The sequence below is a fragment of the Oncorhynchus mykiss genome, chromosome 26 (assembly GCF_013265735.2).
Source record: "Oncorhynchus mykiss isolate Arlee chromosome 26, USDA_OmykA_1.1, whole genome shotgun sequence".
Lineage (NCBI taxonomy): Eukaryota > Metazoa > Chordata > Actinopteri > Salmoniformes > Salmonidae > Oncorhynchus > Oncorhynchus mykiss.
The window spans coordinates 9,073,064-9,100,778 of record NC_048590.1 but is presented as its reverse complement, the minus strand read 5'-3'; the positions used below and the strand labels follow the sequence as shown (position 1 = coordinate 9,100,778).

At 45.8% G+C, this 27,715-nt stretch overlaps 2 protein-coding genes across 2 annotated transcripts in view; both read left to right on the top strand.

The window, feature by feature from the left end:
- Window positions 1–10,613, top strand: part of LOC110516734 (transient receptor potential cation channel subfamily M member 1) — an 18,084-nt gene extending 7,471 nt beyond the window's left edge. The window contains exons 4-8 of the mRNA XM_036963698.1: window positions 1,246–1,459; window positions 2,224–2,348; window positions 2,548–2,719; window positions 8,190–8,364; window positions 10,144–10,613. Of these exons, the coding sequence (XP_036819593.1) occupies window positions 1,246–1,459; window positions 2,224–2,348; window positions 2,548–2,719; window positions 8,190–8,364; window positions 10,144–10,309 (852 nt within the window). The 3' untranslated portion in view covers window positions 10,310–10,613. The remainder of the gene's footprint in view (window positions 1–1,245; window positions 1,460–2,223; window positions 2,349–2,547; window positions 2,720–8,189; window positions 8,365–10,143) is intronic.
- Window positions 10,614–27,436: 16,823 nt separating this feature from the next.
- Window positions 27,437–27,715, top strand: part of LOC118944560 (transient receptor potential cation channel subfamily M member 1-like) — a 29,926-nt gene continuing 29,647 nt past the window's right edge. Inside the window, exons 1-2 of the mRNA XM_036964555.1 lie at window positions 27,437–27,463; window positions 27,531–27,701. Of these exons, the coding sequence (XP_036820450.1) occupies window positions 27,437–27,463; window positions 27,531–27,701 (198 nt within the window). The remainder of the gene's footprint in view (window positions 27,464–27,530; window positions 27,702–27,715) is intronic.

The following is a 27,715-nucleotide window of genomic DNA, read 5'->3' as shown; positions in this document are numbered from 1 at the left end:
CATGAAGACATGAAGACATGAACCATGAAGACATGAAGACATGAACCATGAAGACATGAGTCATGAAGAAATGAAGACATGAGCCATGAAGACATGAGCCATGAAGACATGAAGACATGAACCATGAAGACATGAGCCATGAAGCCATGAAGACATGAGCCATGAAGACATGAAGACATGAAGACATGAAGCCATAAAGACATGAGCCATGAAGACATGAAGACATGAACCATGAAGACATGAACCATGAAGACATGAAGACATGAACCATGAAGACATGAAGACATGAAGACATGAAGACATGAGCCATGACGACATGAAGACATGAAGACATGAGCCATGAAGACATGAAGACATGAACCATGAAGACATGAAGACATGAACCATGAAGACATGAGCCATGAAGACATGAAGACATGAACCATGAAGACATGAGTCATGAAGAAATGAAGACATGAGCCATGAAGACATGAGCCATGAAGACATGAAGACATGAACCATGAAGACATGAGCCATGAAGCCATGAAGACATGAGCCATGAAGACATGAAGACATGAAGACATGAAGCCATAAAGACATGAACCATGAAGACATGAACCATGAAGACATGAGTCATGAAGAAATGAAGACATGAGCCATGAAGACATGAGCCATGAAGACATGAAGACATGAACCATGAAGACATGAGCCATGAAGCCATGAAGACATGAGCCATGAAGACATGAAAACATGAAGACATGAAGCCATAAAGACATGAGCCATGAAGACATGAAGACATGAACCATGAAGACATGAACCATGAAGACATGAAGACATGAACCATGAAGACATGAAGACATGAAGACATGAAGACATGAAGACATGAGCCATGACGACATGAAGACATGAAGACATGAAGACATGAGCCATGAAGACATGAAGACATGAACCATGAAGACATGAAGACATGAACCATGAAGACATAAACCATGAAGACATGAAGCCATGAAGACATGAACCATGAAGACATGAGCCATGAAGCCATGAAGACATGAAGACATGAACCATGAAGACATGAAGACATGAACCATGAAGACATGAACCAAGAAGACATGAAGACATGAACCATCATGATGCCACCATCATCTTGTTCACTCTCTCCATCCATCTCTCCCCTACAGTACATCCATGTGGCGTTTGTATTAAATATCTTCATCTCCTTTCTCATTTACTCCTCCTCTCTCTCCATCCATCTCTCCCCCTCAGTACATCCGTGTGGCGTACGATTCCAAGCCAGACAACATGCTCCACCTGATGGTGAAAGACTGGCAGCTGGAGCTCCCCACCCTGCTCATCTCCGTCCACGGGGGACTGCAGAACTTCGACCTGCAGCCCAAACTAAAACAGGTGTTTGGAAAGGGTCTGATCCAGGCTGCGGTCACCACCGGAGCCTGGATACTCACTGGCGGAGTCAGCACTGGTACGTACTGTAGTTGCTAACGACGTGTTACATTCACTGACATGGTTACTGAGGTATCTAGCAAACAACGGTAACGTAGGCAAGTCACTAAATCTTGAGTCCGAGTCGAGTACCAAGTCCCTAGTGTTCAAGTCTGAGTCCGAGTCGAGTACCAAGTCCATAGTGTTCAAGTCTGAGTCCGAGTCGAGTACCAAGTCCCTAGTGTTCAAGTCTGAGTCCGAGCCCAGCACCAAGTCCCTAGTGTTCAAGTCTGAGTCCGAGTTGAGGACCAAGTCCCTGGTGTTCAAGTCTGAGTCTGAGTCAAGTCCCTAGTGTTCAAGTCTGAGTCTGAGTCGAGTACCAAGTCCCTAGTGTTCAAGTCTGAGTCTGAGTCAAGTCCCTAATGTTCAAGTCTGAGTCCGAGTCGAGTACCAAGTCCCTAGTGTTCAAGTCTGAGTCTGAGTCAAGTCCCTAGTGTTCAAGTCTGAGTCTGAGTCAAGTCCCTAATGTTCAAGTCTGAGTCCGAGTCGAGTACCAAGTCCCTAGTGTTCAAGTCTGAGTCTGAGTCAAGTCCCTAATGTTCAAGTCTGAGTCCGAGTCGAGTACCAAGTCCCTAGTGTTCAAGTCTGAGTCTGAGTCAAGTCCCTAGTGTTCAAGTCTGAGTCCGAGTCGAGTACCAAGTCCCTAGTGTTCAAGTCTGAGTCCAAGTCCAAATCCATTCTACTCATGTCTGAATGGAGTCCACGTCTCTTCTTAGTGCTGAACGGGCTCCATGTGTATCCTAGGGGTGATCCGGCATGTAGGAGATGCGTTGAAGGACCACTCCTCAAAGTCCAGGGGGAAAGTATGTGCCATCGGGATCGCTCCATGGGGCATCGTGGAGAACAAGGAGGATCTGATAGGAAGAGACGTAAGTCACAGATAACTGCAACTTGGGAACTTGATTGGGTGTGATTCTCCATTTAAATTCAACTCAACTCCTCAACTCAATTCAACTCAATTCAACTCCTCAACTCAACTATACTCCTCACCTTCAATTCAACTCCTCAATTCAACTCCTCAAATCAACTCCACGTTAAACATGATGTTATTATATGTCTTCCGCCCAGGTGACACGTCCGTACCAGGCCATGTCCAACCCCATGTCCAAGCTGTCTGTCCTCAACAACAGCCACTCCCACTTCATCCTAGCAGATAACGGGACCCAGGGAAAGTACGGCGCAGAGGTCCGTCTTCGCCGTCAGCTGGAGAAACACATCTCCCTGCAGAAGATCAACACACGTAAGTCTGACAGATTGGTGGGGGGGTTGTCTGTGTGACACCAGGCAGTGTAAGCCCGTTGAGCTAAAGCCCAGGGCATTAGCAGAGGGAGCTAACTAACAACAAGTCTTCAGGTCTCAGACGAGAACAACTTCATATTTACCATGAACCATCTGATGTTAATGCTAATGTTGGAACTATACACAGTGTTAGTGTCTTAGATACAATGTACCCTCGTGTTGTCATAGTCCAGGCTTCTTTAGGTGTGTTGATCAGAGAGAGCCTGTCCTGCACTGCTGTACTCCGGTGAGCAGCTGATCTATGTGACCTGTGGGTTTCCCTTTGTCATCCTATGCCTGGAGATCATGATAAGGCAGGGACAACAAAGGGATGCTCAGCTGTCACCTCTGACTTCAACTACCCTGACATTAATACTGTGTCTGAGGTCTATGAGGACCACATACTGACTACAGGCAGCACCGCTGAGGACCACATGCTGACTACAGGCAGCACCGCTGAGGACCACATACTGACTACAGGCAGCACCGCTGAGGACCACATGCTGACTACAGGCAGCACCGCTGAGGACCACATACTGACTACAGGCAGCACCGCTGAGGACCACATACTGACTACAGGCAAAACCGCTGAGGACCACATACTGACTACAGGCAGCATCGCTGAGGACCACATGCTGACTACAGGCAGCACCGCTGAGGACCACATACTGACTACAGGCAGCACCGCTGAGGACCACATACTGACTACAGACAGCATCGCTGAGGACCACATGCTGACTACAGGCAGCACCGCTGAGGACCACATACTGACTACAGGCAGCACCGCTGAGGACCACATACTGACTACAGGCAGCATCGCTGAGGACCACATACTGACTACAGGCAGCACCGCTGTGTCTGAGGACCACATACTGACTACAGGCAGCACCGCTGTGTCTGAGGACCACATACTGACTACAGGCACCACCGCTGTGTCTAAGGACCACATACTGACTACAGGCAGCACCGCTGTGTCTAAGGACCACATACTGACTACAGGCAGCATCGCTGAGGACCACATACTGACTACAGGCAGCACCGCTGTGTCTGAGGACCACATGCTGACTACAGGCACCACCGCTGTGTCTAAGGACCACATACTGACTACAGGCAGCAACGCTGAGGACCACACACTGACTACAGGCAGCACCGCTGTGTCTGAGGACCACATACTGACTACAGGCAGCACCACTGTGTCTGAGGACCACATGCTGACTACAGGCAGCACCGCTGTGTCTGAGGACCACATACTGACTACAGGCAGCACCGCTGAGGACCACATACTGACTACAGGCAGCACCACTGTGTCTGAGGACCACATACTGACTACAGGCAGCACCACTGTGTCTGAGGACCACATACTGACTACAGGCAGCACCGCTGTGTCTGAGGACCACATACTGACTACAGGCAGCACCGCTGTGTCTGAGGACCACATACTGACTACAGGCAGCACCCGCTGAGGACCACATGCTGGCTACAGGCAGCACCGCTGTGTCTGAGGACCACATACTGACTACAGGCAGCACCGCTGTGTCTGAGGACCACATACTGACTACAGGCAGCACCGCTGAGGACCACATGCTGGCTACAGGCAGCACCGCTGAGGACCACATGCTGGCTACAGGCAGCACCGCTGAGGACCACATGCTGGCTACAGTCAGCACTGATCCTTCTGAGGACCACATACTGGCTACAGGCAGCACCGCTGAGGACCACATACTGACTACAGGCAGCACCGCTGAGGACCACATGCTGGCTACAGGCAGCACCGCTGTGTCTGAGGACCACATACTGACTACAGGCAGCACCGCTGAGGACCACATACTGACTACAGGCAGCACCACTGAGGACCACATGCTGGCTACAGGCAGCACCGCTGTGTCTGAGGGCCACATGCTGACTACAGGCAGCACCGCTGTGTCTGAGGACCACATACTGACTACAGGCAGCACCGCTGAGGACCACATGCTGACTACAGGCAGCACCGCTGTGTCTGAGGACCACATACTGACTACAGGCAGCACCGCTGAGGACCACATGCTGACTACAGGCAGCACCGCTGTGTCTGAGAACCACATGCTGACTACAGGCAGCACCGCTGAGGACCACATGCTGACTACAGGCAGCACCCGCTGAGGACCACATGCTGACTACAGGCAGCACCGCTGAGGACCACATGCTGACTACAGGCAGTACCGCTGAGGACCACATACCGACTACAGGCAGCACCACTGTGTCTGAGGACCACATACTGACTACAGGCAGCACCACTGTGTCTGAGGACCACATACTGACTACAGGCAGCACCGCTGAGGACCACATACTGACTACAGGCAGCACCACTGTGTCTGAGGACCACATACTGACTACAGGCAGCACCACTGTGTCTGAGGACCACATGCTGACTACAGGCAGCACCGCTGAGGACCACATACTGACTACAGGCAGCACCGCTGAGGACCACATGCTGGCTACAGGCAGCACCGCTGTGTCTGAGGACCACATACTGACTACAGGCAGCACCGCTGAGGACCACATACTGACTACAGGCAGCACCACTGAGGACCACATGCTGGCTACAGGCAGCACCGCTGTGTCTGAGGGCCACATGCTGACTACAGGCAGCACCGCTGTGTCTGAGGACCACATACTGACTACAGGCAGCACCGCTGAGGACCACATGCTGACTACAGGCAGCACCGCTGTGTCTGAGGACCACATACTGACTACAGGCAGCACCGCTGAGGACCACATGCTGACTACAGGCAGCACCGCTGTGTCTGAGAACCACATGCTGACTACAGGCAGCACCGCTGAGGACCACATGCTGACTACAGGCAGCACCCGCTGAGGACCACATGCTGACTACAGGCAGCACCGCTGAGGACCACATGCTGACTACAGGCAGTACCGCTGAGGACCACATACCGACTACAGGCAGCACCACTGTGTCTGAGGACCACATACTGACTACAGGCAGCACCACTGTGTCTGAGGACCACATACTGACTACAGGCAGCACCGCTGAGGACCACATACTGACTACAGGCAGCACCACTGTGTCTGAGGACCACATACTGACTACAGGCAGCACCACTGTGTCTGAGGACCACATGCTGACTACAGGCAGCACCACTGTGTCTGAGGACCACATGCTGACTACAGGCAGCACCGCTGAGGACCACATACTGACTACAGGCAGCACCACTGTGTCTGAGGACCACATGCTGACTACAGGCAGCACCGCTGAGGACCACATACTGACTACAGGCAGCACCACTGTGTCTGAGGACCACATACTGACTACAGGCAGCACCACTGTGTCTGAGGACCACATACTGACTACAGGCAGCACCGCTGTGTCTGAGGACCACATACTGACTACAGGCAGCACCGCTGTGTCTGAGGACCACATACTGACTACAGGCAGCACCCGCTGAGGACCACATGCTGGCTACAGGCAGCACCGCTGTGTCTGAGGACCACATACTGACTACAGGCAGCACCGCTGTGTCTGAGGACCACATACTGACTACAGGCAGCACCGCTGAGGACCACATGCTGGCTACAGGCAGCACCGCTGAGGACCACATGCTGGCTACAGGCAGCACCGCTGAGGACCACATACTGACTACAGGCAGCACCGCTGAGGACCACATGCTGGCTACAGTCAGCACTGATCCTTCTGAGGACCACATACTGGCTACAGGCAGCACCGCTGAGGACCACATACTGACTACAGGCAGCACCGCTGAGGACCACATGCTGGCTACAGGCAGCACCGCTGTGTCTGAGGACCACATACTGACTACAGGCAGCACCGCTGAGGACCACATACTGACTACAGGCAGCACCACTGAGGACCACATGCTGGCTACAGGCAGCACCGCTGTGTCTGAGGGCCACATGCTGACTACAGGCAGCACCGCTGTGTCTGAGGACCACATACTGACTACAGGCAGCACCGCTGAGGACCACATGCTGACTACAGGCAGCACCGCTGTGTCTGAGGACCACATACTGACTACAGGCAGCACCGCTGAGGACCACATGCTGACTACAGGCAGCACCGCTGTGTCTGAGAACCACATGCTGACTACAGGCAGCACCGCTGAGGACCACATGCTGACTACAGGCAGCACCCGCTGAGGACCACATGCTGACTACAGGCAGCACCGCTGAGGACCACATGCTGACTACAGGCAGTACCGCTGAGGACCACATACCGACTACAGGCAGCACCGCTGAGGACCACATGCTGGCTACAGGCAGCATCGCTGAGGACCACATACTGACTACAGGCAGCACTGCTGAGGACCACATACTGACTACAGGCAGTACCGCTGAGGACCACATACTGACTACAGGCAGCACCGCTGAGGACCACATGCTGGCTACAGGCAGCACTGCTGAGGACCACATGCTGACTACAGGCAGCACTGCTGAGGACCACATGCTGACTACAGGCAGCACTGCTGAGGACCACATGCTGACTACAGGCAGCACCGCTGAGGACCACATGCTGGCTACAGGCAGCACCGCTGAGGACCACATGCTGACTACAGGCAGCACTGCTGAGGACCACATGCTGGCTACAGGCAGCACCGCTGAGGACCACATGCTGACTACAGGCAGCACCGCTGAGGACCACATACTGACTACAGGCAGCACCGCTGAGGACCACATACTGACTACAGGCAGCACCGCTGAGGACCACATGCTGGCTACAGGCAGCACCGCTGAGGACCACATGCTGACTACAGGCAGCACCGCTGAGGACCACATGCTGACTACAGGCAGCACCGCTGAGGACCACATACTGACTACAGGCAGCACCGCTGTGTCTGAGGACCACATACTGACTACAGGCAGCACCGCTGTGTCTGAGGACCACATGCTGACTACAGGCAGCACCGCTGAGGACCACATACTGACTACAGGCAGCACCGCTGAGGACCACATGCTGACTACAGGCAGTACCGCTGAGGACCACATACCGACTACAGGCAGCACTGCTGAGGACCACATGCTGGCTACAGGCAGCACCGCTGAGGACCACATACTGACTACAGGCGCGCGCTGTGTCTGAGGGCCACATACTGACTACAGGCAGCACCGCTGTGTCTGAGGACCACATACTGACTACAGGCAGCACCACTGTGTCTGAGGACCACATACTGACTACAGGCAGCACCGCTGAGGACCACATACTGGCTACAGGCAGCTGTTGTGTCTGTCTCAGCCAGGTCAGGGGCCATGTTGTTTTGTCTGCCTCTGCCAGGTCAGGGGCCATAGTTGTTTTGTCTGCCTCTGCCAGGTCAGGGGTCATGTTGTTTTGTCTGCCTCTGTCAGGTCAGGGGTCATGTTGTTTTGTCTGCCTCTGCCAGGTCAGGGGGTCTATAACATGTTGTTTTGTCTGCCTCTGCCAGGTTTGGGTCAGGGGGTGCCTCTGGTCTGTCTGATCCTGGAGGGGGGTCCCAACGTCATCTCCATAGTCCTGGAGAGCCTGAGGGAGGACCCCCCTGTCCCGGTGGTGGTCTGTGACGGCAGTGGACGGGCCTCTGACATCATCTCCTTCGCACACAGATACTCTGAGGACGACGGGTGAGAAACAGACCTGGGTCACATACATGCAGAAAAATATATGCTTAAAAACATATCAAATACATGTGAAATATATGTCAAATACATGTCAGATACATGTCAAATATATGTCAAATATATGTCAGATATGTGTCAAATATATGTTAAATACATGTCAGATACATGTCAGATACATGTCAAATATATGTCAGATATATGTCAGATATATGTCAGATATATGTCAAATATATGTCAAATATATGTCAGACACATGTCAAATTCATGTTAGAGACAGTATATAGGATGTTGGATGAGAAACAGAACAGGGAACAGGGCTGTGATCTGATGCCCACACTAGCAGAAACAGTACTAGAGCAGGGCTGTGATCTAATGTCCACACTAGCAGAAACAGAACTAGAACAGGGCTGTGATCTAATGTCCACACTAGCAGAAACAGAACTAGAGCAGGGCTGTGATCTAATGTCCACACTAGCAGAAACAGAACTAGAGCAGGGCTGTGATCTAATGTCCACACTAGCAGAAACAGAACTAGAACAGGGCTGTGATCTAATGTCCACACTAGCAGAAACAGAACTAGAGCAGGGCTGTGATCTAATGTCCACACTAGCAGAAACAGAACTAGAGCAGGGCTGTGATCTAATGTCCACACTAGCAGAAACAGAACTAGAACAGGGCTGTGATCTAATGTCCACACTAGCAGAAACAGAACTAGAACAGGGCTGTGATCTAATGTCCACACTAGCAGAAACAGAACTAGAGCAGGGCTGTGATCTAATGTCCACACTAGCAGAAACAGAACTAGAACAGGGCTGTGTTCTGATGAATTTGCTCTTAACTGAGTTGAATACATTTAAATTAATTAAGTTTAATTAATTAATTAAGTTATTAAGTTAAATTAAGTTAAGTTGAATTAATTAAATAGTTAAATAAAGGTTAAATAAAAATATAATACAATTGATTTAGTTACAATGGAACCAACTGAATAGTACTAAGAATGTCAACTCCAAACTAAAGCACATCGCAAATACTTTCAAATGGAATATAACAAGAAGGATCTTTTGAGCATTTTCTAGGCCTGAAGAGTAGACTGTCTCCTCAGATTGGTCAGTCTAAAGAGTAGACTGTAGAGGTGGTTTGACCAGTCTCTCTGTCTCTCCTCAGCTTGGTCAGTCTAAAGAGTAGACTGTAGAGGTGGTTTGACCAGTCTCTCTGTCTCTCCTCAGCTTGGTCAGTCTAAAGAGTAGACTGTAGAGGTGGTCTGACCTGTCTCTCTGTCTCCCCTCAGCTTGGTCAGTCTAAAGAGTAGACTGTAGAGGTGGTTTGACCAGTCTCTCTGTCTCTCCTCAGCTTGGTCAGTCTAAAGAGTAGACTGTAGAGGTGGTCTGACCAGTCTCTCTGTCTCCCCTCAGTTTGGTCAGTCTAAAGAGTAGACTGTAGAGGTGGTCTGACCAGTCTCTCTGTCTCCCCTCAGCTTGGTCAGTCTAAAGAGTAGACTGTAGAGGTGGTCTGACCAGTCTCTCTGTCTCCCCTCAGCTTGGTCAGTCTAAAGAGTAGACTGTAGAGGTGGTCTGACCAGTCTCTCTGTCTCCCCTCTGCTTGGTCAGTCTAAAGAGTAGACTGTTTAGGTGGTCTGACCTGTCTCTCTGTCTCCCCTCGGCTTGGTCAGTCTAAAGAGTAGACTGTAGAGGTGGTCTGACCAGTCTCTCTGTCTCCTCAGTTTGGTCATTCTAAAGAGTAGACTGTAGAGGTGGTCTGACCAGTGTCTCTGTCTCCCCTCAGCTTGGTCAGTGATAGCGTGAAGGATCAGCTCCTGGTCACCATCCAGAAGACGTTTAACTACAACCGCGGTCAGGCCCAGCAGATCTTCCTCATGGTGATGGAATGCATGAAGAAACGATCTCTGGTGAGTAGGGAAGACATTATTATACAGGATATGTTCCCATAACTTATGACGCACGCAATGCATTGGACAGGAATTCTAAGTGTTATGCTAATAATGCTAACGAATTCCTGTCAAATGCTTTGCGTGTGTCATAAGTGACGGTTTTAGTATCTAGTATCTAGTATTTTTTTTAAGCCTTACGTACATTTTAGAAACACTTTTTTTTACCACATACTGTAAGTAAAAACCTAACGTATTCAAAATATATTCAAACATTAAAGATTATAATTTGTGATGAAAGTAGTGTGACATTTTAATAATTGAATTGTTTTATGTTAATTTGATGCTTCAATAAAACCGTCCCATTCATTTGTGTCATCCTGTATCGTCATTCATGTGTCACGTGTACAATCATTTGACCCGATACATGAAATAAGTCAACGCAACCAATATCCATCATCATTGAACACCTGACACCATTCTACTTCATAAACCCTGCATCTTATAGTCAGAGTGTTCCCTTTAAACTACAGTTGAAGAATATGTCCTCATAAAAAACGATAACACGAACTACGACACCATCTTCACTGTCTCACATCTTCAACTACATCACCATCATCCATGTCTCACAGCTTCAACTACATCACCATCACCCCGTCTCACATCTTCAACTACATCACCATCATCCCCGTCTCACATCTTCATACTACATCACCATCATCCCCGTCTCACATCTTCAACTACATCACCCCCGTCTCACATCTTCAACTACATCACCATCATCCCCGTCTCACATCTTCAACTACATCACCATCATCACTGTCTCACATGCTCAACTACATCACCATCATCCCTGTCTCACATCTTCAACTACATCACCATCATCCATGTCTCACATCTTCAACTACATCACCATCATCCCCGTCTCACATCTTCATACTACATCACCATCATCCCTGTCTCACATCTTCAACTACATCACCATCATCACTGTCTCACATGCTCAACTACATCACCATCATCCCTGTCTCACATCTTCAACTACATCACCATCATCACTGTCTCACATGCTCAACCACATCACCATCATCCCTGTCTCACATCTTCAACTACATCACCATCATCCATGTCTCACATAATCAACTACATCAACATCATCCATGTCTCATATCTTCATCTACATCACCATCATCCCTGTCTCACATCTTCATACTACATCACCATCATCCCTGTCTCACATCTTCAACTACATCACCATCACCCCTGTCTCACATCTTCAACTACATCACCATCATCCCTGTCTCACATCTTCAACTACATCACCATCATCCCTGTCTCACATCTTCAACTACATCACCATCATCCCTGTCTCACATCTTCAACTACATCACCATCATCCCTGTCTCACATCTTCAACTACATCACCATCATCCCCGTCTCACATCTTCAACTACATCACCATCATCCCTGTCTCACATCTTCAACTACATCACCATCATCCCTGTCTCACATCTTCATACTACATCACCATCATCCCTGTCTCACATCTTCATACTATATCACCATCATCCATGTCTCACATCTTAAACTACATCACCATCATCCCTGTCTCACATCTTAAACTATATCACCATCATCCATGTCTCACATCTTCATACTACATCACCATCATCCATGTCTCACATCTTCAACTACATCACCATCATCACTGTCTCACATCTTCATACTACATCACCATCATCCCTGTCTCACATCTTCATACTACATCACCATCATCCCTGTCTCACATCTTCAACTACATCACCATCATCCCTGTCTCACATCTTCAACTACATTACCTTCATCCATGTCTCACATGCTCAACTCCATCATCATCATCCCTGTCTCACATCTTAAACTACATCACCATCATCCCCGTCTCACATCTTCAACCACATCACCATCATCCCTGTCTCCCAGCTTCTTCAACTACATCACCATCATCCCTGTCTCACATCTTAAACTACATCACCATCATCCCTGTCTCACGTCTTCATACTACATCACCATCATCCCTCTCTCACATCTTCAACTACATCACCATCATCCCTGTCTCACATGCTCAACTACATCACCATCATCCCTGTCTCACATCTTCAACTACATCACCATCATCCATGTCTCACATGCTCAACTCCATCACCATCATCCCTGTCTCACATCTTAAACTACATCACCATCATCCCCGTCTCACATCTTCAACCACATCACCATCATCCCTGTCTGCCAGGTTCTTAAACTACATCACCATCATCCCTGTCTCACATCTTCATACTACATCACGATCATCCCTGTCTCACATCTTCATACTACATCACCATCATCCCGTCTCACATCTTCATACTATATCACCATCATCCATGTCTCACATGCTCAACTACATCACCATCATCCCTGTCTCACATCTTCAACTACATCACCATCATCCATGTCTCACATCTTCAACTACATCACCATCATCCCTGTCTCACATGCTCAACTACATCACCATCATCCCTGTCTCACATCTTCAACTACATCACCATCATCCCTGTCTCACATCTTCATACTACATCACCATCATCCCTGTCTCAAATCTTCAACTACATCACCATCATCCCTGTCTCACATCTTCATACTACATCACCATCATCCATGTCTCACATCTTCAACTACATCACCATCATCCCTGTCTCACATCTTCAACTACATCACCATCATCCCTGTCTCACATCTTCATACTACATCACCATCATCCCTGTCTCACATCTTCAACTACATCACCATCATCCCTGTCTCACATCTTCAACTACATAACCATCATCCCTGTCTCACATCTTCATACTACATAACCATCATCCCTGTCTCACATCTTCATACTATATCACCATCATCCCCGTCTCACATCTTCAACTACATCACCATCATCCCTGTCTCACATACTCAACTACATCACCATCATCCCTGTCTCACATGCTCAACTACATCACCATCATCCCTGTCTCACATCTTCATACTATATCACCATCATCCCTGTCTCACATTTTCAACTACATCACCATCATCCCTGTCTCACATCTTCATACTATATCACCATCATCCCTGTCTCACATCTTCAACTACATCACCATCATCCCCATCTCACATCTTCAACTACATCACCATCATCCCTGTCTCACATCTTCATACTATATCACCATCATCCATGTCTCACATCTTCAACTACATCACCATCATCCCTGTCTCACATCTTCATACTACATCACCATCATCCCTGTCTCACATCTTCAACTACATCACCATCATCCCCGTCTCACATCTTCAACCACATCACCATCATCCCTGTCTCCCAGCTTCTTCAACTACATCACCATCATCCCTGTCTCACATCTTAAACTACATCACCATCATCCCTGTCTCACGTCTTCATACTACATCACCATCATCCCTCTCTCACATCTTCATCTACATCACCATCATCCCTGTCTCACATGCTCAACTACATCACCATCATCCCTGTCTCACATCTTCAACTACATCACCATCATCCATGTCTCACATGCTCAACTCCATCACCATCATCCCTGTCTCACATCTTAAACTACATCACCATCATCCCCGTCTCACATCTTCAACCACATCACCATCATCCCTGTCTCCCAGGTTCTTAAACTACATCACCATCATCCCTGTCTCACATCTTCATACTACATCACCATCATCCCTGTCTCACATCTTCATACTACATCACCATCATCCCCGTCTCACATCTTCATACTATATCACCATCATCCATGTCTCACATGCTCAACTACATCACCATCATCCCTGTCTCACATCTTCAACTACATCACCATCATCCATGTCTCACATCTTCAACTACATCACCATCATCCCTGTCTCACATGCTCAACTACATCACCATCATCCCTGTCTCACATCTTCAACTACATCACCATCATCCCTGTCTCACATCTTCATACTACATCACCATCATCCCTGTCTCACATCTTCAACTACATCACCATCATCCCTGTCTCACATCTTCATACTACATCACCATCATCCATGTCTCACATCTTCAACTACATCACCATCATCCCTGTCTCACATCTTCAACTACATCACCATCATCCCTGTCTCACATCTTCATACTACATCACCATCATCCCTGTCTCACATCTTCAACTACACCATCATCCCTGTCTCACATCTTCAACTACATCACCATTATCCCTGTCTCACATCTTCAACTACATAACCATCATCCCTGTCTCACATCTTCATACTACATCACCATCATCCCTGTCTCACATCTTCATACTATATCACCATCATCCCCGTCTCACATCTTCAACTACATCACCATCATCCCTGTCTCACATACTCAACTACATCACCATCATCCCTGTCTCACATGCTCAACTACATCACCATCATCCCTGTCTCACATCTTCATACTATATCACCATCATCCCTGTCTCACATCTTCAACTACATCACCATCATCCCTGTCTCACATCTTCATACTATATCACCATCATCCCTGTCTCACATCTTCAACTACATCACCATCATCCCCATCTCACATCTTCAACTACATCACCATCATCCCTGTCTCACATCTTCATACTATATCACCATCATCCATGTCTCACATCTTCAACTACATCACCATCATCCCTGTCTCACATCTTCATACTACATCACCATCATCCCTGTCTCACATCTTCAACTACATCACCATCATCCCTGTCTCACATCTTCATACTACATCACCATCATCCCTGTCTCACATATTCAACTACATCACCATCATCCCTGTCTCACATCTTCAACTACATCACCATCATCCCGGTCTCACATCTTCATCTACATCACCATCATCCCTGTCTCACATCTTCAACTACATCACCATCATCCCTGTCTCACATCTTCAACTACATCACCATCATCCCTGTCTCACATGCTCAACTACATCACCATCATCCCTGTCTCACATGCTCAACTACATCACCATCATCCCTGTCTCACATCTTCAACTACATCACCATCATCCCTGTCTCACATCTTCAACTACATCACCATCATCCCCGTCTCATATCTTCAACTACATCACCATCATCCCTGTCTCACATCTTCAACTACATCACCATCATCCCTGTCTCACATCTTCAACTACATCACCATCATCCCTGTCTCACATCTTCATCCCTAACATCCTGCTGATGTATCTGACCTCCCGTCCTAACATCCTGTTGATGTATCTGACCTCCGGTCCTAACATCCTGTTGATGTATCTGACCTCCCGTCCTAACTTCCTGTTGACATATCTGACCTCCCGTCCTAACATCCAGTTTTAAGTATCTGACCTCCCGTCCAAATTTCCTGTTGATGTATCTGACCTCCCGTCCATTACAGTATATAACAGTCTGAATGACAGTCCACTACATTACAGTATATAACAGTCTGAATGACAGTCCATTCACTACATTACAGTATATAACAGTCTGAATGACAGTCCATTCACTACATTACAGTATATAACAGTCTGAATGACAGTCCACTACATTACAGTATATAACAGTCTGAATGACAGTCCACTCACTACATTACAGTATATAACAGTCTGATTGACAGTCCACTCACTACATTACAGTATATAACAGACTGAATGACAGTCCACTCACTACATTACAGTATATAACAGTCTGAATGACAGTCCACTCACTACATTACAGTATATAACAGTCTGATTGACAGTCCACTCACTACATTACAGTATATAACAGACTGAATGACAGTCCACTCACTACATTACAGTATATAACAGTCTGAATGACAGTCCACTCACTACATTACAGTATATAACAGTCTGAATGACAGTCCACTACATTACAGTATATAACAGTCTGAATGACAGTATATAACAGTCTGAATGACAGTCCACTACATTACAGTATATAACAGTCTGAATGACAGTATATAACAGTCTGAATGACAGTCCACTACATTACAGTATATAACAGTCTGAATGACAGTCCACTCACTACATTACAGTATATAACAGACTGAATGACAGTCCACTCACTACATTGCAGTATATAACAGTCTGAATGACAGTCCACTCACTACATTACAGTATATAACAGTCTGAATGACAGTCCACTCACTACACTACAGTATATAACAGTCTGAATGACAGTCCATTACATCACAGTATATAACAGTCTGAATGACAGTATATAGATTGATATCTAGACTGGGGGATGTGTGGGAAATTAGTCAGGTACAACTAGATATCATGGAGATGGATGGTTCCGATGATTACAAACAGAGAATTGTAACCACAGGGGCCTAGTGGTGGAGCTATCACAAGGGCCTTGTGGTAGAGCTATCACGAGGGCCTTGTGGTGGAGCTATCACCAGGGCCTAGTGGTGGAACTATCACGAGGGCCTGGTGATGGAGCTATCATGAGGGCCTTGTGGTGAAGCTATCACGAGGGCCTGGTGGTGGAGCTATCACAAAGGCCTGGTGGTAGAGCTATTACAAGGGCCTGGTGGTGGAGCTATCACAAGGGCCTGGTGGTGGAGCTATCACGAGGGCCTGGTGGTGGAGCTATTATGAGGGGCCAGTCATGGAGCTGCAACACTTAGCTCATTATCAGTGAATCTTTGGATTGGTTCGGTTCTGAAAAGTTTCAACAGACATAAGTGTGCTATTAGCAGTGCATTCCTTGCTGGCATGTGACAGGCCTGCAGTCTTATTGCATTTGGGATGGTCTGGGCAACAACAAGGACGATACTGTTATCTTACTAAGAGGGTTGTTTAACTCTGAAGGGCTTGTTATGTACTGCAGGGTGTGTCTGGGGTTTATAAGGACAGCTCCTGTTATTCAGAGACACAATTCACAATGAGAGGCTTCTGACTTCTCTTAACATGCACACGCTCACACGCTCACACGCTCACACACACACACACACACACACACACACACACACACACTGCTGACTGTCTCCCTGACGTGCGATAGAGTTGTGAACCGTGCTTGACCTTTGACACGTTCCCCAGTAATGCCGTTTAAAGGCCCACTCCTTCATTTAACATAGAAGAAATGCCTGAAGAGAGAGTGCCATATGTCCTCAAAACACATTCACAATCATTAGTATAATATTAGTATTTATTATTCGTAGTATTTATTAGTGTTAGTATTTATTAGTCTTAGTATTTATTAGTAGTAGTATTTATTAGTGTTAGTATTTATTAGTATTAGTATTTATTGGTATTAGTATTTATTGGTATTAGTATTTATTAGTATTAGTATGTATTAGTATTTATCAATATTAGTATTTATTAGTATAAGTATTTATTAGTATTAGTATTTATCAGTATTAGTATTTATTAGTATTCGTATTTATTAGTGTCAGTATTTATTAGTATTAGTATGTATTACTATTAGTATTTATTAGTATTAGTATTTATTACTGTTAGTATTTATTAGTATGAGCGTTTCTGTCACATGAAAAACAAGAGACTAAAAAACAGAGCCGTGTTCTGAAGAAGCAAAAAAATCAAGTACAGATCCTCCAAACGACACACTCCAAACGACACACTCCAAACGACACACTCCAAACGACACACTCCAAAGTATACACTTTTTTTTATTTTTTTTATTTTATTTATTTCACCTTTATTTAACCAGGTAGGCTAGTTGAGAACAAGTTCTCATTTGCAACTGCGACCTGGCCAAGATAAGGCATAGCAGTGTGAACAGACAACACAAAGTTACACATGGAGTAAACAATTAACAAGTCAATAACACAGTAGAAAAAAGGGGAGTCTATATATACATTGTGTGCAAAAGGCATGAGAAGGTATGCAAATAATTACAATTATGCAGATTAACACTGGAGTGATAAATGATCAGATGGTTATGTAAAGGTAGAGATAGAGATATTGGTGTGCAAAAGAGCAGAAAAATAAATAAATAAAAACAGTATGGGGATGAGGTAGGTGAAAATGGGTGGGCTATTTACCAATAGACTATGTACAGCTGCAGCGATCGGTTAGCTGCTCAGATAGCAGATGTTTGAAGTTGGTGAGGGAGATAAAAGTCTCCAACTTCAGCGATTAACAGTATGCACTGTCACGCGGAATGACGCAGGAGAGACAAAGGGGAGTAAAACATTTAATTACAACGGAGACGAGACAGGAACCGCGTCAGAAACTAATACAAAACACAAAAACAATACAGCAGCGTTGGAACAGAGAAGGAAACTGACAGATATTAGGAGAGGAAATTAACAGGTGATAAGTGAGTCCAGGTGAACAGAGCAGGAAACTGACAGATATTAGGAGAGGAAATTAACAGGTGATAAGTGAGTCCAGGTGAACAGAGCAGGAAACTGACAGATATTAGGAGAGGAAATTAACAGGTGATAAGTGAGTCCAGGTGAACAGAGAAGGAAACTGACAGATATTAGGAGAGGAAATTAACAGGTGATAAGTGAGTCCAGGTGAACAGAGCAGGAAACTGACAGATATTAGGAGAGGAAATTAACAGGTGATAAGTGAGTCCAGGTGAACAGAGCAGGAAACTGAGAGATATAGGAGAGGAAATTAACAGGTGATGAGTGAGTCCAGGTGAACAGAGCAGGAAACTGACAGATATTAGGAGAGGAAATGAACAGGTGATTAGTGAGTCCAGGTGAACAGAGCAGGAAACTGACAGATATTAGGAGAGGAAATTAACAGGTGATGAGTGAGTCCAGGTGAACAGAGAAGGAAACTGACAGATATTAGGAGAGGAAATTAACAGGTGATGAGTGAGTCCAGGTGAACAGAGCAGGAAACTGACAGATATTAGGAGAGGAAATTAACAGGTGATAAGTGAGTCCAGGTGAACAGAGCAGGAAACTGACAGATATTAGGAGAGGAAATTAACAGGTGATGAGTGAGTCCAGGTGAACAGAGCAGGAAACTGACAGATATTAGGAGAGGAAATTAACAGGTGATGAGTGAGTCCAGGTGAACAGAGCAGGAAACTGACAGATATAGGAGAGGAAATTAACAGGTGATGAGTGAGTCCAGGTGAACAGAGCAGGAAACTGACAGATATTAGGAGAGGAAATGAACAGGTGATTAGTGAGTCCAGGTGAACAGAGCAGGAAACTGACAGATATTAGGAGAGGAAATTAACAGGTGATAAGTGAGTCCAGGTGAACAGAGCAGAAAACTGAGAGATATAGGAGAGGAAATTAACAGGTGATGAGTGAGTCCAGGTGAACAGAGCAGGAAACTGACAGATATTAGGAGAGGAAATGAACAGGTGATTAGTGAGTCCAGGTGAACAGAGCAGGAAACTGACAGATATTAGGAGAGGAAATTAACAGGTGATGAGTGAGTCCAGGTGAACAGAGAAGGAAACTGACAGATATTAGGAGAGGAAATTAACAGGTGATGAGTGAGTCCAGGTGAACAGAGCAGGAAACTGACAGATATTAGGAGAGGAAATTAACAGGTGATAAGTGAGTCCAGGTGAACAGAGCAGGAAACTGACAGATATTAGGAGAGGAAATTAACAGGTGATAAGTGAGTCCAGGTGAACAGAGAAGGAAACTGACAGATATTAGGAGAGGAAATTAACAGGTGATAAGTGAGTCCAGGTGAACAGAGAAGGAAACTGACAGATATTAGGAGAGGAAATTAACAGGTGATGAGTGAGTCCAGGTGAACAGAGCAGGAAACTGACAGATATTAGGAGAGGAAATTAACAGGTGATAAGTGAGTCCAGGTGAACAGAGAAGGAAACTGACAGATATTAGGAGAGGAAATTAACAGGTGATGAGTGAGTCCAGGTGAACAGAGCAGGAAACTGACAGATATTAGGAGAGGAAATTAACAGGTGATGAGTGAGTCCAGGTGAACAGAGAAGGAAACTGACAGATATTAGGAGAGGAAATTAACAGGTGATGAGTGAGTCCAGGTGAACAGAGAAGGAAACTGACAGATATTAGGAGAGGAAATTAACAGGTGATGAGTGAGTCCAGGTGAACAGAGCAGGAAACTGACAGATATTAGGAGAGGAAATTAACAGGTGATGAGTGAGTCCAGGTGAACAGAGAAGGAAACTGACAGATATTAGGAGAGGAAATTAACAGGTGATGAGTGAGTCCAGGTGAACAGAGCAGGAAACTGACAGATATAGGAGAGGAAATTAACAGGTGGTGAGTGAGTCCAGGTGAACAGAGCAGGAAACTGACAGATATTAGGAGAGGAAATTAACAGGTGGTAAGTGAGTCCAGGTGAACAGAGCAGGAAACTGACAGATATAGGAGAGGAAATTAACAGGTGATGAGTGAGTCCAGGTGAACAGAGCAGGAAACTGACAGATATTAGGAGATGAAATGAACAGGTGATAAGTGAGTCCAGGTGAACAGAGCAGGAAACTGACAGATATTAGGAGAGGAAATTAACAGGTGGTAAGTGAGTCCAGGTGAACAGAGCAGGAAACTGACAGATATAGGAGAGGAAATTAACAGGTGATGAGTGAGTCCAGGTGAACAGAGCAGGAAACTGACAGATATTAGGAGAGGAAATTAACAGGTGATAAGTGAGTCCAGGTGAACAGAGAAGGAAACTGACAGATATTAGGAGAGGAAATTAACAGGTGATAAGTGAGTCCAGGTGAACAGAGCAGGAAACTGAGAGATATAGGAGAGGAAATTAACAGGTGATAAGTGAGTCCAGGTGAACAGAGCAGGAAACTGACAGATATTAGGAGAGGAAATTAACAGGTGATAAGTGAGTCCAGGTGAACAGAGCAGGAAACTGAGAGATATAGGAGAGGAAATTAACAGGTGATAAGTGAGTCCAGGTGAACAGAGCAGGAAACTGACAGATATTAGGAGAGGAAATTAACAGGTGATAAGTGAGTCCAGGTGAACAGAGCAGGAAACTGAGAGATATAGGAGAGGAAATTAACAGGTGATAAGTGAGTCCAGGTGAACAGAGAAGGAAACTGACAGATATTAGGAGAGGAAATTAACAGGTGATAAGTGAGTCCAGGTGAACAGAGCAGGAAACTGAGAGATATAGGAGAGGAAATTAACAGGTGATAAGTGAGTCCAGGTGAACAGAGCAGGAAACTGACAGATATTAGGAGAGGAAATTAACAGGTGATGAGTGAGTCCAGGTGAACAGAGCAGGAAACTGACAGATTTTAGGAGAGGAAATTAACAGGTGATGAGTGAGTCCAGGTGAACAGAGCAGGAAACTGACAGATTTTAGGAGAGGAAATAAACAGGTGATGAGTGAGTCCAGGTGAACAGAGCAGGAAACTGACAGATTTTAGGAGAGGAAATTAACAGGTGATGAGTGAGTCCAGGTGAACAGAGCAGGAAACTGACAAATATAGGAGAGGAAATTAACAGGTGATGAGTGAGTCCAGGTGAACAGAGCAGGAAACTGACAGATTTTAGGAGAGGAAATAAACAGGTGATGAGTGAGTCCAGGTGAACAGAGCAGGAAACTGACAGATTTTAGGAGAGGAAATTAACAGGTGATGAGTGAGTCCAGGTGAACAGAGCAGGAAACTGACAGACATTAGGAGAGGAAATTAACAGGTGATGAGTGAGTCCAGGTGAACAGAGAAGGAAACTGACAGATATTAGGAGAGGAAATTAACAGGTGATGAGTGAGTCCAGGTGAACAGAGCAGGAAACTGACAGATTTTAGGAGAGGAAATTAACAGGTGATGAGTGAGTCCAGGTGAACAGAGAAGGAAACTGACAGATATTAGAAGAGGAAATTAACAGGTGTTGAGTGAGTCCAGGTGAACAGAGCAGGAAACTGACAGATTTTAGGAGAGGAAATTAACAGGTGATGAGTGAGTCCAGGTGAACAGAGCAGGAAACTGACAGACATTAGGAGAGGAAATTAACAGGTGATGAGTGAGTCCAGGTGAACAGAGAAGGAAACTGACAGATATTAGGAGAGGAAATTAACAGGTGATGAGTGAGTCCAGGTGAACAGAGAAGGAAACTGACAGATATTAGGAGAGGAAATTAACAGGTGATGAGTGAGTCCAGGTGAACAGAGCAGGAAACTGACAGATTTTAGGAGAGGAAATTAACAGGTGATAAGTGAGTCCAGGTGAACAGAGAAGGAAACTGACAGATATTAGGAGAGGAAATTAACAGGTGATAAGTGAGTCCAGGTGAACAGAGAAGGAAACTGACAGATATTAGGAGAGGAAATAACAGGTGATAAGTGAGTCCAGGTGAACAGAGCAGGAAACTGACAGATTTTAGGAGAGGAAATTAACAGGTGATAAGTGAGTCCAGGTGAACAGAGAAGGAAACTGACAGATATTAGGAGAGGAAATTAACAGGTGATAAGTGAGTCCAGGTGAACAGAGAAGGAAACTGACAGATATTAGGAGAGGAAATAACAGGTGATAAGTGAGTCCAGGTGAACAGAGCAGGAAACTGACAGATTTTAGGAGAGGAAATGAACAGGTCATAAGTGAGTCCAGGTGAAAAGAGCAGGAAACTGACAGATTTTAGGAGAGGAAATTAACAGGTGATAAGTGAGTCCAGGTGAAAAGAGCAGGAAACTGACAGATTTTAGGAGAGGAAATTAACAGGTCATAAGTGAGTCCAGGTGAAAAGAGCAGGAAACTGACAGATTTTAGGAGAGGAAATTAACAGGTCATAAGTGAGTCCAGGTGAAAAGAGCAGGAAACTGACAGATTTTAGGAGAGGAAATTAACAGGTGATGAGTGAGTCCAGGTGAACAGAGCAGGAAACTGACAGATTTTAGGAGAGGAAATTAACAGATGATGAGTGAGTCCAGGTGAACAGAGCAGGAAACTGACAGATTTTAGGAGAGGAAATTAACAGGTGATGAGTGAGTCCAGGTGAACAGAGAAGGAAACTGACAGATATTAGGAGAGGAAATTAACAGGTGATGAGTGAGTCCAGGTGAACAGAGCAGGAAACTGACAGATTTTAGGAGAGGAAATTAACAGGTGATGAGTGAGTCCAGGTGAACAGAGCAGGAAACTGACAGACATTAGGAGAGGAAATTAACAGGTGATGAGTGAGTCCAGGTGAACAGAGAAGGAAACTGACAGATATTAGGAGAGGAAATTAACAGGTGATGAGTGAGTCCAGGTGAACAGAGAAGGAAACTGACAGATATTAGGAGAGGAAATTAACAGGTGATGAGTGAGTCCAGGTGAACAGAGAAGGAAACTGACAGATATTAGGAGAGGAAATTAACAGGTGATGAGTGAGTCCAGGTGAACAGAGCAGGAAACTGACAGATTTTAGGAGAGGAAATTAACAGGTGATAAGTGAGTCCAGGTGAACAGAGAAGGAAACTGACAGATATTAGGAGAGGAAATTAACAGGTGATAAGTGAGTGCAGGTGAACAGAGAAGGAAACTGACAGATATTAGGAGAGGAAATAACAGGTGATAAGTGAGTCCAGGTGAACAGAGCAGGAAACTGACAGATTTTAGGAGAGGAAATTAACAGGTGATAAGTGAGTCCAGGTGAACAGAGAAGGAAACTGACAGATATTAGGAGAGGAAATTAACAGGTGATAAGTGAGTCCAGGTGAACAGAGAAGGAAACTGACAGATATTAGGAGAGGAAATAACAGGTGATAAGTGAGTCCAGGTGAACAGAGCAGGAAACTGACAGATTTTAGGAGAGGAAATTAACAGGTCATAAGTGAGTCCAGGTGAAAAGAGCAGGAAACTGACAGATTTTAGGAGAGGAAATTAACAGGTGATAAGTGAGTCCAGGTGAAAAGAGCAGGAAACTGACAGATTTTAGGAGAGGAAATTAACAGGTCATAAGTGAGTCCAGGTGAAAAGAGCAGGAAACTGACAGATTTTAGGAGAGGAAATTAACAGGTGATAAGTGAGTCCAGGTGAAAAGAGCAGGAAACTGACAGATTTTAGGAGAGGAAATTAACAGGTCATAAGTGAGTCCAGGTGAAAAGAGCAGGAAACTGACAGATTTTAGGAGAGGAAATTAACAGGTGATGAGTGAGTCCAGGTGAACAGAGCAGGAAACTGACAGATTTTAGGAGAGGAAATTAACAGATGATGAGTGAGTCCAGGTGAACAGAGCAGGAAACTGACAGATTTTAGGAGAGGAAATTAACAGGTGATGAGTGAGTCCAGGTGAACAGAGCAGGAAACTGACAGATTTTAGGAGAGGAAATTAACAGATGATGAGTGAGTCCAGGTGAACAGAGCAGGAAACTGACAGATTTTAGGAGAGGAAATTAACAGGTGATAAGTGAGTCCAGGTGAACAGAGCAGGAAACTGACAGATTTTAGGAGAGGAAATAAACAGGTCATAAGTGAGTCCAGGTGAACAGAGCAGGAAACTGACAGATATAGGAGAGGAAATTAACAGGTGATAAGTGAGTCCAGGTGAACAGAGAAGGAAACTGACAGATATAGGAGAGGAAATTAACAGGTGATGAGTGAGTCCAGGTGAACAGAGCAGGAAACTGACAGATATAGGAGAGGAAATTAACAGATGATGAGTGAGTCCAGGTGAACAGAGAAGGAAACTGACAGATATTAGGAGAGGAAATAACAGGTGATAAGTGAGTCCAGGTGAACAGAGCAGGAAACTGACAGATTTTAGGAGAGGAAATTAACAGGTCATAAGTGAGTCCAGGTGAAAAGAGCAGGAAACTGACAGATTTTAGGAGAGGAAATTAACAGGTGATAAGTGAGTCCAGGTGAACAGAGCAGGAAACTGACAGATTTTAGGAGAGGAAATTAACAGGTGATAAGTGAGTCCAGGTGAGTCCAATAACGCTGAAGCGCGTGGCGAGAGAAGGCAGGTGTGCGTGATGATGGCAGGAGCGTGTGATTGCAGGGTAATCTGGCGCCCTCGAGCGCCAGGGGGAAGGGAACAGCGGGAGCAGACTTGACATGCACTGAATCCCTGAAAAAGAGAGTTGACCTTTGACCCTTCACACCTGTCTTTGTTGTTGTTGTTCTTTCATGGGCCTGTTAGATCACTGTGTTTCGTATGGGCTCAGAGGGCCAGCAGGATATCGAGATGTCCATACTGACAGCCTTGCTCAAAGGTAACCTGGGAAGAACACTGTTCTTCTGCTCTTTAACTTCACCCCTAACACTATTGACTGCAGAGAGAGGATATTTCTCACATACGCTGGGATTGAGACATTTGATCTGAATCCCAGTCATAGTCTATAGAACAGATGCATGCTGGGATTGAGACATTTGATTTGAATCCCAGTCATAGTCTATAGAACAGATGCATGCTGGGATTGAGACATTTGATCTGAATCCCAGCCATAGTCTGTAGAACAGATGCATGCTGGGATTGAGACATTTGATCTGAATCCCAGTCATAGTCTATAGAACAGATGCATGCTGGGATTGAGACGTTTGATCTGAATCCCAGCCATAGTCTATAGAACAGATGCATGCTGGGATTGAGACATTTAATCTGAATCCCAGCCATAGTCTATAGAACAGATGCATGCTGGGATTGAGACATTTGAATCCCAGCCATAGTCTATAGAACAGATGCATGCTGGGATTGAGACATTTGATCTGAATCCCAGTCATAGTCTATAGAACAGATGCATGCTGGGATTGAGACATTTGATCTGAATCCCAGTCATAGTCTATAGAACAGATGCATGCTGGGATTGAGACATTTGATCTGAATCCCAGTCATAGTCTATAGAACAGATGCATGCTGGGATTGAGACATTTGATCTGAATCCCAGTCATAGTCTATAAAACAGATGCATGCTGGGATTGAGACATTTGATCTGAATCCCAGTCATAGTCTATAGAACAGATGCATGCTGGGATTGAGACATTTGATCTGAATCCCAGTCATAGTCTATAGAACAGATGCATGCTGGGATTGAGACATTGGATTTGAATCCCAGACATAGTCTATAGAACAGATGCATGCTGGGATTGAGACATTTGAATCCCAGCCATAGTCTATAGAACAGATGCATGCTGGGATTGAGACATTGGATATGAATCCCAGACATAGTCTATAGAACAGATGCATGCTGGGATTGAGACATTGGATATGAATCCCAGACATAGTCTATAGAACAGATGTGAAGCGTTTCAAGGTTAAACCAAAAAGCCTTGTTGGTGTTTGATTGTAGGCACCAATGCCTCTGCCCCTGACCAGCTGAGTCTAGCCCTGGCCTGGAACAGAGTGGACATCGCTAGGAGCCAGATCTTCGTCTACGGTCACCACTGGCCCATGAGTGGCAGAGTAAGTCTATAAACAACTTGGGAAACACGTGGATACACAATGAACATCACCATGCTGGTCTAACAGGGTCTGATTCAGAGTTGTAGTGAACATCACCATGCTGGTCTAACAGGGTCTGATTCAGAGTTGTAATGAACATCACCATGCTGGTCTAACAGGGTCTGATTCAGAGTTGTAATGAACATCACCATGCTGGTCTAACAGGGTCTGATTCAGAGTTGTAATGAACATCACCATGCTGGTCTAACAGGGTCTGATTCAGAGTTGTAATGAACATCACCATGCTGGTCTAACAGGGTCTGATTCAGAGTTGTAGTGAACATCACCATGCTGGTCTAACAGGGTCTGATTCAGAGTTGTAGTGAACATCACCATGCTGGTCTAACAGGGCCTGATTCAGAGTTGTAGTGAACATCACCATGCTGGTCTAACAGGGTCTGATTCAGAGTTGTAATGAACATCACCATGCTGGTCTAACAGGGTCTGATTCAGAGTTGTAGTGAACTACACCATGCTGGTCTAACAGGGCCTGATTCAGAGTTGTAATGAACATGGGTCTGATTCAGAGATCAGATAAGCATGTGCAACTTGACCTTTGACCTAAATCACTCATTGGCATCAGCGGGTTAGAGTAAAGTTTGAATAATACGGCTTCAATAGAGTTCAGCTTGCAGACCTCAAGTCAGAACAACTGCCCATATTCCAAAATAAATATTTTACCTGACCCCAAATGGCATCAAATTCCCTAAACATAGTGCACTACTTTTGTCCAGATCCCTATTGGACTTGGTCAAAACTAGTGCGCGAGACAGGGTATAGGGTTCCATTTGGGACACAAACCTGAAGCTCTAACCAACGGTGATGGTGAGACAACAACCTCCACTGCAGGTACTGCAACAGCTCCATGTGAACTGGGTCAACAAGGGGCTTTCATCCCTCCTGTGTTACCTTCCAGGCGGCCAACGCCACGGCACCCCAGGAGAAGACCAAGAGCCCGGTCCCAGTCCGCGGTGGAGGTGGTGGGGCAGGGAAGGGCAAGGCCAGGGTCAAGAAGGGCAAAGGAGGCAAGGCCAAACCTGAACCTCCGGAAGAGACGGACCCCAGGAAGCTGGAGCTACGCAACTGGGTAAATCAATAACC